The following is a 17,795-nucleotide window of genomic DNA, read 5'->3' as shown; positions in this document are numbered from 1 at the left end:
AGTTCATGAATTACCAATGATATGATTGAACATGGAGGGAAAGGGGTAACATGGTTGGAGAGGGGTAGTATCTGCCTGAAGGGGTGCTGCATGGAATAATGTATGTAAGTAGTAATAAATACTAGTAATTCTGCTTGTGATCCATACAGACTGTGTCCTTCCCCCCCAACCATTCAAACCATTTAACTCTATAAAGTCTAACAGAAGAGGAGTTCTGCAGAACAATCTAATCAAAGTTAAAGTTACCACCACTGGCAAAGTCAAACAGGACAGGAGAGTTAAATGAGGAGCATAAGATGTTCCTCAATTAGTCCCACGACGGGGACATTTACATCATTACAGCTGACAGGAGGAGATATAAAAAACATGCACAGTTTAGACAGAGGAGGAATAAATAGAAAGAAACGATATGAATGGGGGGAAATCAAAAAGAAGGTGAGATATATGTGATATATAAGAATGTGTGATGTTCCTGTCTGTGTGTCTCTGGTTCTAGTTTGTTGTTGTTTTGTTTTATTAGATTTCCAGAAGTGAAATATAATGAATTGAAATGCTCTTTGTGCTGTAGCTAGATTCAGGGTTTAGAGAAAGTGGTTGAGGTTAGAGTCTCTCATTTTATTTGTCAGTGTGAGTTAGTCAAACTTAAAATGTGTGTGTTTTTGGAGACACACAGAAAGAAGTTCAGGCTAAAAAGACGTAGCGTTCACCTCATTTGTCTCATTTAGACTCCTGAAGCTTCATATTAGCTTCAGCTTCAAGCTTAAACTTAGTATACTTGGAACTTAGAACCACGGCCTCAGACTTAGAGGTGCTGACCCTCATCCCAAACCGCTCCAGCGCCTGCTGAAGGTCACGGTCTGAGGAAGCCAACAGAACCACATCATGTATTCTGAGGTCCCCAAACCGGACGCTCTCCTCACCTCGACTGTGCCTTGAGATCCTGTCCATGAAAATCACCAACAGGATCGGTGATAAGGGGCAGCCTTGGTGGAGTCCAACACCCACTGAGAACACGCTTGACTTTGCACCAAGAATGTGGACACAGCTCTCACTTTGGTTATACATCTCGTAGCAATGAATCCGGTACCCCATACTCCAAGTCTACAAAACACATGTATACTGGATGGGCAAACTCCCATGACCCCTCCAACAGCCCCGCAAGGGTAAAGAGCTGGTCCACTGTGCAACGACCAGGAAGAAAACCGCATTGTTCCTCTTCAATCTGAGGTTCGACAATCGGGCGGAGCCTCCTTTCCAGCACCTGGAGTAGACTTTCCCAGGAAGGCTGAGTAGTGTGATACCCTGATAATTGGAGCACACCCTCTGGTCCCCTTTTTTGAAAATGGGGACCACCACCCCGGTCTGACAATCCACAGGTACTGTCCCTGACCTCCACGCGACAACCCGTAGTCGCATTGAGGCGACACTCTTGTTCCCCGGGGAGAACTCCAACACAGCGGCGCTCAGCCAAGGACTCATGAGTATCCCCACACCCACCTGGCACCTCTCGCTCTGACAAACTTGGGAAAAGGAGAGATTCCAGCCCTTCTCCAGGAGTCTGGTTCCAGAGCCGACACCGTGCGTGGAAGCAAGCCCAACTATATCTAGCTGGTAGCGCTCAGCCTCCCGCACCAGCTCCGGCTCCTTCCCCTCCAGAGAGGTGATGTTCCATGTCCATAGAGCCAGTCTACGATGCCAGGGATGCGCACGCCCAGGACTCCACCTTGGCCTGTCACCTGGCTCTCCATGCACCCAACCCCTGTAGCGGCCCCTGCAGGTGGTGAGCCCACAGGGTTGCGGTTCCACATTATTCCTTCGGGCTTGGCCCAGATGGGCCCCGTGAATCCAGGACCAGCCACCACACGCTCGCCAGCGGGCTCCCCTCCCAGGTCTGGCTCCAGAAGGAGGCCCCGGTTTCTCTAACCTGGGTGAAGGAGCATTGATCTTTCGGTTCCGCTGGCCCCTCCCCTGGAATCACTTTGCCTTGGGAGACCCTACCAGGGGCTATAGCCCCCGACAACACAGCTCCCAGGCTCACAGGGGCGCACAAACTCCCCCACCGCGATTAGGTGGCGATTCATTGGGGGAGAGCAGGAGGAACAATTACAGCTAAAACAGTTTAAATGTACTCATGGCCGTCTGACTACTGACTTGTAATGTTGTGAACTTGTCCTTTAACATCTTTACTCCTGCATCACAAACTCATCCGGCTGAAGCTGAAGCTGTCGTATGTGTTTCCTCCACAAGATGGAAGCACAGCTTCTCTGAAAAGTGCTGGTGGGGGTGGGACTTACAAAAGGTGACTGATCCAACATATTTGCATCTTTCTGTCTGTTTTTATTCATGTTCCTGCACTGAAAGGGTTAGTTCAGATTATTTGAAGTGTGGTGGCATGAGGTCCTTTTCTGTTGTCAGTGTATCTCCTACAGTAGATGTGGAGAGGGCGGCAGGAGAAGACTTTTACCCTAAAAGAATCCACCTCAGTTTAAATGTGTCAGCTATATTACTTAACGTGAGAATAAACACTGGACGACAACTGGAAAGACAGATGGTTGTATTAAAAGCATTTATTTCAATAATAATGAGAATGATGACAGTAATAACTTGGATTAATAAAGCACCTTTCAAGAAACCCAAGACACTTAAAAACCTTGTTTATTATCTTATATTGCTTTGCTGTTTTACAGAGTTAGTTGGGTTCTGAACTAACGTGCTAAAACACCAAAGTCACAGCAACAGAACTGTCAACTCTTTTTGTGTTCAGCAACGTAAAATCACAGCTTTTATCAATGGAGTCTGGTGGCTTTGAGGGCAAACATGGGACAGCTGTCTGTTTAGCAAAAAGGATCTTCCAGGTCTCTCTCTGTGGGGATCCTTTCTATAACACTGTCCAAAACAGTAGAGGTTTACTGTCGATACCTGAGACCTGAACAAGACTAAATCCTGGACAGTTCTGACTAAACAATGCAAAGGTCCCTTCTTTTATAGCCCCAAATCAGCAGAATGATCTCATCTGCCCACCACCAGCATCTGCACCCAGCCAACTACAATATACCAGACTTTACCAGGAGGACTTTGTCCCTCTGACCTTAATGTGACCTGATCACTTTGTCCTACCTGGGAATTATTACTGAGCACTTATTATTTCTATTGATCCACAGCAGCTCCTGCTGACACCATCAGGCTCCAACTCTTCCTCAGTACATTTGTTCAAACAATGTGTCAAACAACAGATTTAAAAAGAGAATAAAATGTGATATTTGGTGACATTCTGGTTACATTGATTCACACTTATTGATTGGTTACATGTTCCATCACCTTTGTTAACTGATCAACACTCCTGTCATACTAACCATCGTGTTACATGTCTTTATCAATTCCTACTTCATCTTAATCAATACTTAATCAGGACGTTACATTTACATCGTGTGATATGTCAATATTTGATTCCTCAATATTCATCTACTTCTCTGACCTTTAACCTCCCAAAACATGAAGAGAAACACATTCATACACAGCTGGAATCATCAGAGTTCAGAGTTCAGTTTAAAAGACAAATCCTGAACAGACCAGAGATAAAGATCAGAACAATGTACACATGAAAAGATCGTCAGTAGAAACAAAAAGTAGATTTTCAAACTAAATAACAAAGAGAAAATAAAAACAATAAAGAACAATAGCTGAAACTAAAATATGCGTCTTTGGAATAATGAGAATAATGAGACAGGTGGAGGACAGGTGCAGCTTCATCCTCTTTATCTCTGACTGCTCTGTCCCACTGTCACACTGACCTGCACTGGTAATATCTTCATTGGGAGATTATCCCAAGTGTAAATGATTGGAAACATCCTTTGAGTGAAGGTGTGTGTGAAGGTGTGTATGTGTGTGTTAGTATCAGGATCAGAGAACGACAGCTTTCCTCTGTTCCAGTCCAGATTTACTCTGATCCTCTGAGGATTCTTCTGCACTACGAGATCAGTGACTGGAGCCGATGGTGACCTTGCTGAGTATTTACCTTCATGGAATCTCATTCTCCAGAATCCAGACTGTATGCGTCCCTTCCTCTGGACAGACTCTGCTAACAGACCCAAAAACCATCTTCTGTTGTCTCCAACCTCGACATCCCAGCTGTGAGTCCCTGAGGTGAAGCCCTCAGATCCCAGAACACGTTTAAAATAATCAAACCTCTCTGGATTATCAGGAAGCTGCTGTTTCTCTCCTCCTCTCACGCTGCTCAGATCTTTAGACAGGATGAGGTCTGGATGTGCAGTGTTTGGGTCCAGGATCACAGGAGAGTAGGAGACCATGTCCTTCATCTTGTTCCAGATGTTGAAGGTCAGGTTGCCCAGGTGTTTGGCCTCGTCTATCAGAGCTCCTGAGGGCAGCTGTGGATCCTCCAGCAGGGGGCGCTGCTGGACTCTCTCCACTGCAGCCTTGTAGTTGTTCAGGAATGAGACGTCTTCAGCTCTCAGCTCCACCTCTGTGGCTCTGACTGTGTGTGAAAGAGCTGCTATCTCTCTGCTCAGAGCCTCCATCTTCTCCTTCATCATCTGACTCTTCTGCTGCTCTTCCTCCCTCAGTGCAGCCATCCTCACCTCCTCTTCCTCTTCTAGAAACTGGTGAAGCTTCTTAAACTGCTCCTTAATCTGCCTCTCTGTCTGTCGGGCCTGGACCTTAATGTGTTTTGCTGTTTGATCAAACTTCACTTTAACTTGTTCAGAAACCTTTAACTTCTCCTTTAAGGGCTTCAGAGTTTCCTGAAGTTTCTTCTTGTGTTGTCGTGCAGCTTCATCAATTGGTTTGAATCTGTGGTTGGTGTGTTTTTCTGAATCTCTGCAGATGATACACACCGGCTGCTGATGGTCCAGACAGAAGAGTTTGAGTTTCTCAGAGTGCAGACTGCAGAGAGCCTCTGAAGCTCTCTGATCTCTCTCCAGTAAGAAGGACTCACACAGGTTCTTTAACGTCAGGCTTACAGGAGGTTCTGGCTTTGAAGATCTTCTCTTACAAAGTGGACACTCCTGTATTTGTTTCTCTCTCCACCATCTCTTCAGACAGTCTTTACAGAAGCTGTGGCTACATGACAGAACAACAGGATGTCTGAAGACGTCCTGACAGACCGGACAGCAGAGATCCTCCTCTGATCTGGAAGCCATTTTGTCTGTGAGTGAAGCTGAAAACACAGCAGACAGGGAGCACAGTCAGCCACAGCTCCCCTCCCTTCTCTCCTAACCACAGTGAAGTTTACTTTCAGTGTGACTCCAGTTTTTAGTCAAACTCACATGCAGTGTTTGGAGACTCGGCAGGTTGAAGCAGCAGTGTTGTAGCTTCCACTTTTCTCTGCTGTAGCTGAACTCACTCAGAGAAAGTTGGTAGTTTGGTCTGAAGATGAATCTGATCGTCTGCTCTTCAGTCTGTGTCTCTCTCCTCACTGAGGAAAAATAACAAACAGTTTCCTGGTTTGTCTCAGGTGAGTCAGGTGAGGGGTGGAGTCAGACCGGCTCTGCTACATGCTTTTACTTCACATGTAACACAGGGGTTTGTCTCAGTTTCAGGAAATGACTGATTCCTTGCTGGGAAAGCAGACGTATGGTGTGTTCAAGATGTGGCAGATCAGTTATGTTTATATTCAAAAATAGTCTGAACGTAGGCTGAATGTTGTGGAGATGTTCAATCATAAGTTCATGAATTACCAATGATATGATTGAACATGGAGGGAAAGGGGTAACATGGTTGGAGAGGGGTAGTATCTGCCTGAAGGGGTGCTGCATGGAATAATGTATGTAAGTAGTAATAAATAGTAGTAATTCTGCTTGTGATACATACAGACTGTGTCCTTCCCCCCCAACCATTCAAACCATTTAACTCTATAAAGTCTAACAGAAGAGGAGTTCTGCAGAACAATCTAATCAAAGTTAAAGTTACCACCACTGGCAAAGTCAAACAGGACAGGAGAGTTAAATGAGGAGCATAAGATGTTCCTCAATTAATCCCACGACGGGGACATTTACATCATTACAGCTGACAGGAGGAGATATAAAAAACATGTACAGTTTAGACAGAGGAGGAATAAATAGATAGAAACAATATGAATGGGGGGAAATCAAAAAGAAGGTGAGATATATGTGATATATAAGAATGTGTGATGTTCCTGTCTGTGTGTCTCTGGTTCTAGTTTGTTGTCGTTTTGTTTTATTAGATTTCCAGAAGTGAAATATAATGAATTGAAATGCTCTTTGTGCTGTAGCTAGATTCAGGGTTTAGAGAAAGTGGTTGAGGTTAGAGTCTCTCGTTTTATTTGTCAGTGTGAGTTAGTCAAACTTAAAATGTGTGTGTTTTTGGAGACACACAGAAAGAAGTTCAGGCTAAAAAGACGTAGCGTTCACCTCATTTGTCTCATTTAGACTCCTGAAGCTTCATGTTAGCTTCAGCTTCAAGCTTAAACTTAGTATACTTGGAACTTAGAACCACGGCCTCAGACTTAGAGGTGCTGACCCTCATCCCAAACCGCTCCAGCGCCTGCTGAAGGTCACGGTCTGAGGAAGCCAACAGAACCACATCATGTATTCTGAAGTCCCCAAACCGGACGCTCTCCTCACCTCGACTGTGCCTTGAGATCCTGTCCATGAAAATCACCAACAGGATCGGTGATAAGGGGCAGCCTTGGTGGAGTCCAACACCCACTGAGAACACGCCTGACTTTGCGCCAAGAATGTGGACACAGCTCTCACTTTGGTTATACATCTCGTAGCAATGAATCCGGTAACCCATACTCCAAGTCTACAAAACACATGTATACTGGATGGGCAAACTCCCATGACCCCTCCAACAGCCCCGCAAGGGTAAAGAGCTGGTCCACTGTGCCACGACCAGGAAGAAAACCGCATTGTTCCTCTTCAATCTGAGGTTCGACAATCGGGCGGAGCCTCCTTTCCAGCACCTGGAGTAGACTTTCCCAGGAAGGCTGAGTAGTGTGATACCCCGATAATTGGAGCACACCCTCCGGTCCCCTTTTTTGAAAATGGGAACCACCACCCCGGTCTGACAATCCACAGGTACTGTCCCTGACCTCCACGCGACAACCCGTAGTCGCATTGAGGCGACACTCTTGTTCCCCGGGGAGAACTCCAACACAGCGGCGCTCAGCCAAGGACTCATGAGTATCCCCACACCCACCTGGCACCTCTCGCTCTGACAAACTTGGGAAAAGGAGAGATTCCAGCCCCTCTCCAGGAGTCTGGTTCCAGAGCCGACACCGTGCGTGGAAGCAAGCCCAACTATATCTAGCTGGTAGCGCTCAGCCTCCCGCACCAGCTCCGGCTCCTTCCCCTCCAGAGAGGTGACGTTCCATGTCCATAGAGCCAGTCTACGATGCCAGGGATGCGCACGCCCAGGACCCCACCTTGGCCTGTCACCTGGCTCTCCATGCACCCAACCCCTGTAGCGGCCCGTGCAGGTGGTGAGCCCACAGGGTTGCGGTTCCACATTGTTCCTTCGGGCTTGGCCCAGCTGGGCCCCGTGAATCCAGGCCCAGCCACCACACGCTCGCCGGCGGGCTCCCCTCCCAGGTCTGGCTCCAGAAGGAGGCCCCGGTTTCTCTAACCTGGGTGAAGGAACATTGATCTTTCGGTTCCGCTGGCCCCTCCCCTGGAATCACTTTGCCTTGGGAGACCCTACCAGGAGCTATAGCCCCCGACAACACAGCTCCCAGGCTCACAGGGGCGCACAAACTCCCCCACCGCGATTAGGTGGCGATTCATTGGGCGAGAGCAGGAGGATCAATTACAGCTAAAACAGTTTAAATGTACTCATGGCCGTCTGACTACTGACTTGTAATGTTGTGAACTTGTCCTTTAACATCTTTACTCCTGCATCACAAACTCATCTGGCTGAAGCTGAAGCTGTCGTATGTGTTTCCTCCACAAGATGGAAGCACAGCATCTCTGAAAAGTGCTGGTGGGGGTGGGACTTACAAAAGGTGACTGATCCAACATATTTGCATCTTTCTGTCTGTTTTTATTCATGTTCCTGCACTGAAAGGGTTAGTTCAGATTATTTGAAGTGTGGTGGCATGAGGTCCTTTTCTGTTGTCAGTGTATCTCCTACAGTAGATGTGGAGAGGGTGGCAGGAGAAGACTTTTACCCTAAAAGAATCCACCTCAGTTTAAATGTGTCAGCTACATTACTTAACGTGAGAATAAACACTGGACGACAACTGGAAAGACAGATGTTTGTATTAAAAGCATTTATTTCAATAATAATGAGAATGATGACAGTAATAACTTGGATTAATAAAGCACCTTTCAAGAAACCCAAGACACTTAAAAACCTTGTTTATTATCTTATATGGCTTTGCTGTTTTACAGAGTTAGTTGGGTTCTGAACTAACGTGTTAAAACACCAAAGTCACAGCAACAGAACTGTCAACTCTTTTTGTGTTCAGCAACGTAAAATCACAGCTTTTCTCAATGGAGTCTGGTGGCTTTGAGGACAAACATGGGACAGCTGTCTGTTTAGTAAAAAGGATCTTCCAGGTCTCTCTCTGCGGGGATCCTTTCTATAACACTGTCCAAAACAGTAGAGGTTTACTGTCGATGCCTGAGACCTGAACCAGACTAAATCCTGGACAGTTCTGACTAAACAATGCAAAGGTCCCTTCTTTTATAGCCCCAAATCAGCAGAAGGATCTCATCTGCCCCCCACCAGCATCTGCACCCAGTCAACTAGAATATACCAGACTTTATACCAGTCTCAATATTTGATTCCACAACATTCATCTACTTCTCTGACCTTTAACCTCCCAAAACATGAAGAGAAACACATTCATACACAGCTGTAATCAGCAGAGTTCAGAGTTCAGTTTATTCCCTGAAAGACTCTCACAGCAGGTTTCCAGTCCTCCTTCTTCTCATTATGGACATTAACATCAGATTGTGTGTGTGCGACAGGTGTCTTCCCTTTTCTTCTCCAAACAGCGGTTGCTGGTCTTCATGGCTCCACACACACAAGTGAAGAGGATTAAAACATGGACAACAATTTAAAATGATTCAGTATTAATAATAAAGAGACAAATCCTGAACAGACCAGAGATAAAGATCAGAACAATGTACACATGAAAAGATCGTCAGTAGAAACAAAAAGTAGATTTTCAAACTAAATAACAAAGAGAAAATAAAAACAATAAAGAACAATAGCTGAAACTAAAATATCCATCTTTGGAATAATGAGAATAATGAGACAGGTGGAGGACAGGTGCAGCTTCATCCTCTTTATCTCTGACTGCTCTGTCCCACTGTCACACTGACCTGCACTGGTAATATCTTCACTGGGAGATTATCCCAAGTGTCAATGATTGGAAACATCCTCTCAGTGAAGGTGTGTGTGAAGGTGTGTATGTGTGTGTTAGTATCAGGATCAGAGAACGACAGCTTTCCTCTGTTCCAGTCCAGATTCACTCTGATCCTCTGAGGCTTCTTCTGCACTACGAGATCAGTGACTGGAGCTGGTGGTGACCATGCTGAGTATTTACCTTCATAGAGTCCTATTAACCAGAATCCAGACTGTATGTCTCCCTTCCTCTGGACAGACTCTGCTAACAGACCCAGTGTCCACCTTCTTTTGTCTCCAACCTTGACATCCCAGCTGTGAGTCCCTGAGGTGAAGCCCTCAGATCCAAGAACACTTAGAAAACAATGAAATCTCTCTGGATTATCAGGAAGCTGCTGTTTCTCTCCTAGTCTCACGCTGCTCAGATCTTTAGACAGGATGAGGTCTGGATGTGCAGTGTTTGGGTCCAGGATCACAGGAGAGTAGGAGACCATGTCCTTCATCTTGTTCCAGATGTTGAAGGTCAGGTTGCCCAGGTGTTTGGCCTTGTCTATCAGAGCTCCTGAGGGCAGCTGTGGATCCTCCAGCAGGGGGCGCTGCTGGACTCTCTCCACTGCAGCCTTGTAGTTGTTCAGGAATGAGACGTCTTCAGCTCTCAGCTCCTCCTCTGTGGCTCTGACTGTTTCTGAAAGAGCTGCTATCTCTCTGCTCAGAGCCTCCATCTTCTCCTTCACCATCTGACTCTTCTGCTGCTCTTCCTCCTTCAGTGCAGCCATCCTCACCTCCTCTTCCTCTTCTAGAAACTGGTGAAGCTTCTTAAACTGCTTCTTAATCTGCCTCTTTGTCTGTCGGGCCTGGACCTTAATGTGTTTTGCTGTTTGATCAAACTTCTCTTTAACTTGTTCAGAAACCTTTAACTTCTCCTTTAAGGGCTCCAGAGTTTCCTGAAGTTCCTCCTTGTGTTGTTGTGCAACTTCATCAACTGGTCTGATTTTGTGGTTGGTGTGTTTTTCTGAATCTCTGCAGATGATACACACCGGCTGCTGGTGGTCCAGACAGAAGAGTTTGAGTTTCTCAGAGTGCAGACTGCAGAGAGCCTCTGAAGCTCTCTGATCTCTCTCCAGTAAGAAGGACTCACACAGGTTCTTTAACACCAGGTTTAAAGGAGGTTCTGACCTTGAAGATCTTCTGTTACAAAGTGGACACTCCTGTGTTTGTTTCTCTCTCCACCATCTCTTCAGACAGTCTTTACAGAAGCTGTGGCTACATGACAGAACAACAGGATGTCTGAAGACGTCGTGACAGACCGGACAGCAGAGATCCTCCTCTGATCTGGAAGCCATTTTGTCTGTGAGTGAAGCTGAAAACACAGCAGACAGGGAGCACAGTCAGCCACAGCTCCCCTCCCTTCTCTGCTAACCACAGTGAAGTTTACTTTCAGTGTGACTCCAGTTTTTAGTCAAACTCACATGCAGTGTTTGGAGACTCGGCAGGTTGAAGCAGCAGTGTTGTAGTTTCCACTTTTCTCTCCTGTAGCTGAACTCACTCAGAGAAAGTTGGTAGTTTGGTCTGAAGATGAATCTGATCGTCTGCTCTTCAGTCTGTGTCTCTCTCCTCACTGAGGAAAAATAACAAACTGTTTCCTGGTTTGTCTCAGGTGAGTCAGGTGATGGATGGAGTCAGACCGGCTCTGCTACATGCTTTTACTTCACATGTAACACAGGGGTTTGTCTCAGGTTCAGGAAATGACTGATTCCTTGCTGGGAAAGCAGACGTATGGTGTGTTCAAGATGTGGCAGATCAGTTATGTTTATATTCAAAAATAGTCTGAACGTAGGTTGAATGTTGTGGAGATGTTCAATCATAAGTTCATGAATTACCAATGATATGATTGAACATGGAGGGAAAGGGGTAACATGGTTGGAGAGGGGTAGTATCTGCCTGAATGGGTGCTGCATGGAATAATGTATGTAAGTAGTAATAAATAGTAGTAATTCTGCTTGTGATCCATAGAGACTGTGTCCTTCCCCCCCAACCATTCAAACCATTTAAATCTATAAAGTCTAACAGAAGAGGAGTTCTGCAGAACAATCTAATCAAAGTTAAAGTTACCACCACTGGCAAAGTCAAACAGGACAGGAGAGTTAAATGAGGAGCATAAGATGTTCCTCAATTAGTCCCACGACGGGGACATTTACAACATTACAGCTGACAGGAGGAGATATAAAAAACATGTACAGTTTAGACAGAGGAGGAATAAATAGATAGAAACAATATGAATGGGGGGAAATCAAAAGGAAGGTGAGATATATGTGATATATAAGAATGTGTGATGTTCCTGTCTGTGTGTCTCTGGTTCTAGTTTGTTGTCGTTTTGTTTTATTAGATTTCCAGAAGTGAAATATAATGAATTGAAATGCTCTTTGTGCTGTAGCTAGATTCAGGGTTTAGAGAAAGTGGTTGAGGTTAGAGTCTCTCGTTTTATTTGTCAGTGTGAGTTAGTCAAACTTAAAATGTGTGTTTTTTGGAGACACACTGAAAGAAGTTCAGGCTAAAAAGACGTAGCGTTCACCTCATTTGTCTCATTTAGACTCCTGAAGCTTCATGTTAGCTTCAGCTTCAAGCTTAAACTTAGTATACTTGGAACTTAGAACCACGGCCTCAGACTTAGAGGTGCTGACCCTCATCCCAAACCGCTCCAGCGCCTGCTGAAGGTCACGGTCTGAGGAAGCCAACAGAACCACATCATGTATTCTGAGGTCCCCAAACCGGACGCTCTCCTCACCTCGACTGTGCCTTGAGATCCTGTCCATGAAAATCACCAACAGGATCGGTGATAAGGGGCAGCCTTGGTGGAGTCCAACACCCACTGAGAACACGCCTGACTTTGCGCTTAGAATGTGGACACAGCTCTCACTTTGGTTATACATCTCGTAGCAATGAATCCGGTACCCCATACTCCAAGTCTACAAAACACATGTATACTGGATGGGCAAACTCCCATGACCCCTCCAACAGCCCCGCAAGGGTAAAGAGCTGGTCCACTGTGCCACGACCAGGAAGAAAACCGCATTGTTCCTCTTCAATCTGAGGTTCGACAATCGGGCGGAGCCTCCTTTCCAGCACCTGGAGTAGACTTTCCCAGGAAGGCTGAGTAGTGTGATACCCCGATAATTGGAGCAAACCCTCCGGTCCCCTTTTTTGAAAATGGGGACCACCACCCCGGTCTGACAATCCACAGGTACTGTCACTGACCTCCACGCGACAACCCGTAGTCGCATTGAGGCGACACTCTTGTTCCCCGGGGAGAACTCCAACACAGCGGCGCTCAGCCAAGGACTCATGAGTATCCCCACACCCACCTGGCACCTCTTGCTCTGACAAACTTGGGAAAAGGAGAGATTCCAGCCCCTTTCCAGGAGTCTGGTTCCAGAGCCGACACCGTGCGTGGAAGCAAGCCCAACTATATCTAGCTGGTAGCGCTCAGCCTCCCGCACCAGCTCCGGCTCCTTCCCCTCCAGAGAGGTGATGTTCCATGTCCATAGAGCCAGTCTACGATGCCAGGGATGCGCACGCCCAGGACCCCACCTTGGCCTGTCACCTGGCTCTCCATGCACCCAACCCCTATAGCGGCCCCTGCAGGTGGTGAGCCCACAGGGTTGCGGTTCCACATTATTCCTTCGTGCTTGGCCCAGGTGGGCCCCGTGAATCCAGGCCCAGCCACCACACGCTCGCCGGCGGGCTCCCCTCCCAGGTCTGGCTCCAGAAGGAGGCCCCGGTTTCTCTAACCTGGGTGAAGGAACATTAATCTTTCGGTTCCGCTGGCCCCTCCCCTGGAATCACTTTGCCTTGGGAGACCCTACCAGGAGCTATAGCCCCCGACAACACAGCTCCCAGGCTCACAGGGGCGTACAAACTCCCCCACCGTGATTAGGCGGCGATTCATTGGGGGTGAGCAGGAGGAACAATTACAGCTAAAACAGTTTAAATGTACTCATGGCCGTCTGACTACTGACTTGTAATGTTGTGAACTTGTCCTTTAGCATCTTTACTCCTGCATCACAAACTCATCCGGCTGAAGCTGAAGCTGTCGTATGTGTTTCCTCCACAAGATGGAAGCACAGCATCTCTGAAAAGTGCTGGTGGGGGTGGGACTTACAAAAGGTGACTGATCCAACATATTTGCATCTTTCTGTCTGTTTTTATTCATGTTCCTGCACTGAAAGGGTTACTTCAGATTATTTGAAGTGTGGTGGCATGAGGTCCTTTTCTGTTGTCAGTGTATCTCCTACAGTAGATGTGGAGAGGGCGGCAGGAGAAGACTTTTACCCTAAAAGAATCCACCTCAGTTTAAATGTGTCAGCTACATTACTTAACGTGAGAATAAACACTGGACGACAACTGGAAAGACAGATGGTTGTATTAAAAGCATTTATTTCAATAATAATGAGAATGATGACAGTAATAACTTGGATTAATAAAGCACCTTTCAAGAAACCCAAGACACTTAAAAACCTTGTTTATTATCTTATATGGCTTTGCTGTTTTACAGAGTTAGTTGGGTTCTGAACTAACGTGTTAAAACACCAAAGTCACAGCAACAGAACTGTCAACTCTTTTTGTGTTCAGCAACGTAAAATCACAGCTTTTCTCAATGGAGTCTGGTGGCTTTGAGGACAAACATGGGACAGCTGTCTGTTTAGCAAAAAGGATCTTCCAGGTCTCTCTCTGTGGGGATCCTTTCTATAACACTGTCCAAAACAGTAGAGGTTTACTGTCGATGCCTGAGACCTGAACAAGACTAAATCCTGGACAGTTCTGACTAAACAATGCAAAGGTCCCTTCTTTTATAGCCCCAAATCAGCAGAATGATCTCATCTGCCCACCACCAGCATCTGCACCCAGTCAACTAGAATATACCAGACTTTATATCAGTCTCAATATTTGATTCCACAACATTCATCTACTTCTCTGACCTTTAACCTCCCAAAACATGAAGAGAAACACATTCATACACAGCTGTAATCAGCAGAGTTCAGAGTTCAGTTTATTCCCTGAAAGACTCTCACAGCAGGTTTCCAGTCCTCCTTCTTCTCATTATGGACATTAACATCAGGTTGTGTGTGTGCGACAGGTGTCTTCCCTTTTCTTCTCCAAACAGCGGTTGCTGGTCTTCATGACTCAACACACACAAGTGAAGAGAATTAAAACATGGACAACAATTTAAAATGATTCAGTATTAATAATAAAGAGACAAATCCTGAACAGACCAGAGATAAAGATCAGAACAATGTACACATGAAAAGATCGTCAGTAGAAACAAAAAGTAGATTTTCAAACTAAATAACAAAGAGAAAATAAAAACAATGAAGGACAATAGCTGAAACTAAAATATGCGTCTTTGGAATAATGAGAATAATGAGACAGGTGGAGGACAGGTGCAGCTTCATCCTCTTTATCTCTGACTGCTCTGTCCCACTGTCACACTGACCTGCACTGGTAATATCTTCACTGGGAGATTATCCATAGTGGTAATGATTGGAAACATCCTCTGAGTGAAGGTGTGTGTGAAGGTGTGTATGTGTGTGTTAGTATCAGGATCAGAGAACGACAGCTTTCCTCTGTTCCAGTCCAGATTCACTCTGATCCTCTGAGGATTCTTCTGCACTATGAGATCAGTGGACAGAGCTGGTGGTGACCAAGCTGAGTATTTACCTTCATAGAATCCTATTCTCCATAATCCAGACTGTATGTCTCCCTTCCTCTGGACAGACTCTGCTAACAGACCCAAAAACCATCTTCTGTTGTCTCCAACCTCGACATCCCAGCTGTGAGTCCCTGAGGTGAAGCCCTCAGATCCCAGAACACTTACATAACAATGAAACCTCTCTGGATTATCAGGAAGCTGCTGTTTCTCTCCTCCTCTCACGCTGCTCAGATCTTCAGACAGGATGAGTTGTGGATGTGCAGTGTTTGGGTCCAGGATCACAGGAGAGTAGGAGACCATGTCCTTCATCTTGTTCCAGATGTTGAAGGTCAGGTTGCCCAGGTGTTTGGCCTCGTCTATCAGAGCTCCTGAGGGCAGCTGTGGATCCTCCAGCAGGGGGCGCTGCTGGACTCTCTCCACTGCAGCCTTGTAGTTGTTCAGGAATGAGACGTCTTCAGCTCTCAGCTCCTCCTCTGTGGCTCTGACTGTGTGTGAAAGAGCTGCTATCTCTCTGCTCAGAGCCTCCATCTTCTCCTTCACCATCTGACTCTTCTGCTGCTCTTCCTCCCTCAGTGCAGCCATCCTCACCTCCTCTTCCTCTTCTAGAAACTGGTGAAGCTTCTTAAACTGCTCCTTAATCTGCCTCTCTGTCTGTCGGGCCTGGACCTTAATGTGTTTTGCTGTTTGATCAAACTTCACTTTAACTTGTTCAGAAACCTTTAACTTCTTCTTTGAGGGCTTCAGAGTTTCCTGAAGTTTCTTCTTGTGTTGTTGTGCAGCTTCATCAATTGGTCTGAATCTGTGGTTGGTGTGTTTTTCTGAATCTCTGCAGATGATACACACCGGCTGCTGATGGTCCAGACAGAAGAGTTTGAGTTTCTCAGAGTGCAGACTGCAGAGAGCCTCTGAAGCTCTCTGATCTCTCTCCAGTAAGAAGGACTCACACAGGTTCTTTAACGTCAGGCTTAAAGGAGGTTCTGGCTTTGAAGATCTTCTCTTACAAAGTGGACACTCCTGTGTTTGTTTCTCTCTCCACCAGCTCTGCAGACAGTCTTTACAGAAGCTGTGGCTACATGACAGAACAACAGGATGTCTGAAGACGTCGTGACAGACCGGACAGCAGAGATCCTCCTCTGATCTGGAAGCCATTTTGTCTGTGAGTGAAGCTGAAAACACAGCAGACAGGGAACACAGTCAGCCACAGCTCCCCTCCCTTCTCTCCTAACTACAATGAAGTTTACTTTCAGTGTGACTCCAGTTTTTAGTCAAACTCACATGCAGTGTTTGGAGACTCGGCAGGTTGAAGCAGCAGTGTTGTAGTTTCCACTTTTCTCTCCTGTAGCTGAACTCACTCAGAGAAAGTTGGTAGTTTGGTCTGAAGATGAATCTGATCGTCTGCTCTTCAGTCTGTGTCTCTCTCCTCACTGAGGAAAAATAACAAACTGTTTCCTGGTTTGTCTCAGGTGAGTCAGGTGATGGATGGAGTCAGACCGGCTCTGCTACATGCTTTTACTTCACATGTAACACAGGGGTTTGTCTCAGTTTCAGGAAATGACTGATTCCTTGCTGGGAAAGCAGACTTATGGTGTGTTCAAGATGTGGCAGATCAGTTATGTTTATATTCAAAAATAGTCTGAACGTAGGCTGAATGTTGTGGAGATGTTCAATCATAAGTTCATGAATTACCAATGATATGATTGAACATGGAGGGAAAGGGGTAACATGGTTGGAGAGGGGTAGTATCTGCCTGAAGGGGTGCTGCATGGAATAATGTATGTAAGTAGTAATAAATAGTAATAATTCTGCTTGTGATCCATAGAGACTGTGTCCTTCCCCCCCAACCATTCAAACCATTTAACTCTATAAAGTCTAACAGAAGAGGAGTTCTGCAGAACAATCTAATCAAAGTTAAAGTTACCACCACTGGCAAAGTCAAACAGGACAGGAGAGTTAAATGAGGAGCATAAGATGTTCCTCAATTAGTCCCACGACGGGGACATTTACATCATTACAGCTGACAGGAGGAGATATAAAAAACATGCACAGTTTAGACAGAGGAGGAATAAATAGAAAGAAACGATATGAATGGGGGGAAATCAAAAAGAAGGTGAGATATATGTGATATATAAGAATGTGTGATGTTCCTGTCTGTGTGTCTCTGGTTCTAGTTTGTTGTCGTTTTGTTTTATTAGATTTCCAGAAGTGAAATATAATGAATTGAAATGCTCTTTGTGCTGTAGCTAGATTCAGGGTTTAGAGAAAGTGGTTGAGGTTAGAGTCTCTCATTTTATTTGTCAGTGTGAGTTAGTCAAACTTAAAATGTGTGTTTTTTTGGAGACACACAGAAAGAAGTTCAGGCTAAAAAGACGTAGCGTTCACCTCATTTGTCTCATTTAGACTCCTGAAGCTTCATGTTAGCTTCAGCTTCAAGCTTAAACTTAGTATACTTGGAACTTAGAACCACGGCCTCAGACTTAGAGGTGCTGACCCTCATCCCAAACCGCTCCAGCGCCTGCTGAAGGTCACGGTCTGAGGAAGCCAACAGAACCACATCATGTATTCTGAAGTCCCCAAACCGGACGCTCTCCTCACCTCGACTGTGCCTCGAGATCCTGTCCATGAAAATCACCAACAGGATCGGTGATAAGGGGCAGCCTTGGTGGAGTCCAACACCCACTGAGAACACGCCTGACTTTGCGCCAAGAATGTGGACACAGCTCTCACTTTGGTTATACATCTCGTAGCAATGAATCCGGTAACC

At 45.8% G+C, this 17,795-nt stretch overlaps 3 protein-coding genes across 3 annotated transcripts; all 3 read right to left on the bottom strand.

The window, feature by feature from the left end:
* Positions 1 to 3,678: 3,678 nt before the first annotated feature.
* On the bottom strand, positions 3,679 to 5,413 carry LOC139213041 (E3 ubiquitin-protein ligase TRIM39-like). Its single transcript, XM_070843653.1, has 2 exons — positions 5,283 to 5,413; positions 3,679 to 5,173 (listed from the first exon to the last, which is right to left on the bottom strand). Exon 2 carries the CDS (start codon positions 5,154 to 5,156, stop codon positions 3,756 to 3,758), a length of 1,401 nt encoding a protein of 466 aa, XP_070699754.1. The 5' UTR covers positions 5,157 to 5,173; positions 5,283 to 5,413; the 3' UTR covers positions 3,679 to 3,755.
* Positions 5,414 to 9,188: 3,775 nt separating this feature from the next.
* Positions 9,189 to 10,933, bottom strand: LOC139213473 (nuclear factor 7, ovary-like). Its single transcript, XM_070844180.1, has 2 exons — positions 10,797 to 10,933; positions 9,189 to 10,687 (listed from the first exon to the last, which is right to left on the bottom strand). Exon 2 carries the CDS (start codon positions 10,668 to 10,670, stop codon positions 9,270 to 9,272), a length of 1,401 nt encoding a protein of 466 aa, XP_070700281.1. The 5' UTR covers positions 10,671 to 10,687; positions 10,797 to 10,933; the 3' UTR covers positions 9,189 to 9,269.
* A 3,778-nt stretch (positions 10,934 to 14,711) lies between these two features.
* Positions 14,712 to 16,446, bottom strand: LOC139212973 (E3 ubiquitin-protein ligase TRIM39-like). The gene is made up of 2 exons (XM_070843567.1): positions 16,310 to 16,446; positions 14,712 to 16,200 (listed from the first exon to the last, which is right to left on the bottom strand). Exon 2 carries the CDS (start codon positions 16,181 to 16,183, stop codon positions 14,783 to 14,785), a length of 1,401 nt encoding a protein of 466 aa, XP_070699668.1. The 5' UTR covers positions 16,184 to 16,200; positions 16,310 to 16,446; the 3' UTR covers positions 14,712 to 14,782.
* Positions 16,447 to 17,795: the final 1,349 nt, after the last annotated feature.

The sequence above is a fragment of the Pempheris klunzingeri genome, chromosome 2 (genome assembly GCF_042242105.1).
Source record: "Pempheris klunzingeri isolate RE-2024b chromosome 2, fPemKlu1.hap1, whole genome shotgun sequence".
NCBI classification, from domain to species: Eukaryota; Metazoa; Chordata; class Actinopteri; order Acropomatiformes; family Pempheridae; genus Pempheris; species Pempheris klunzingeri.
Note: the sequence above shows the minus strand (reverse complement) of the source record. Positions and strands in the feature narration are given on the sequence as shown.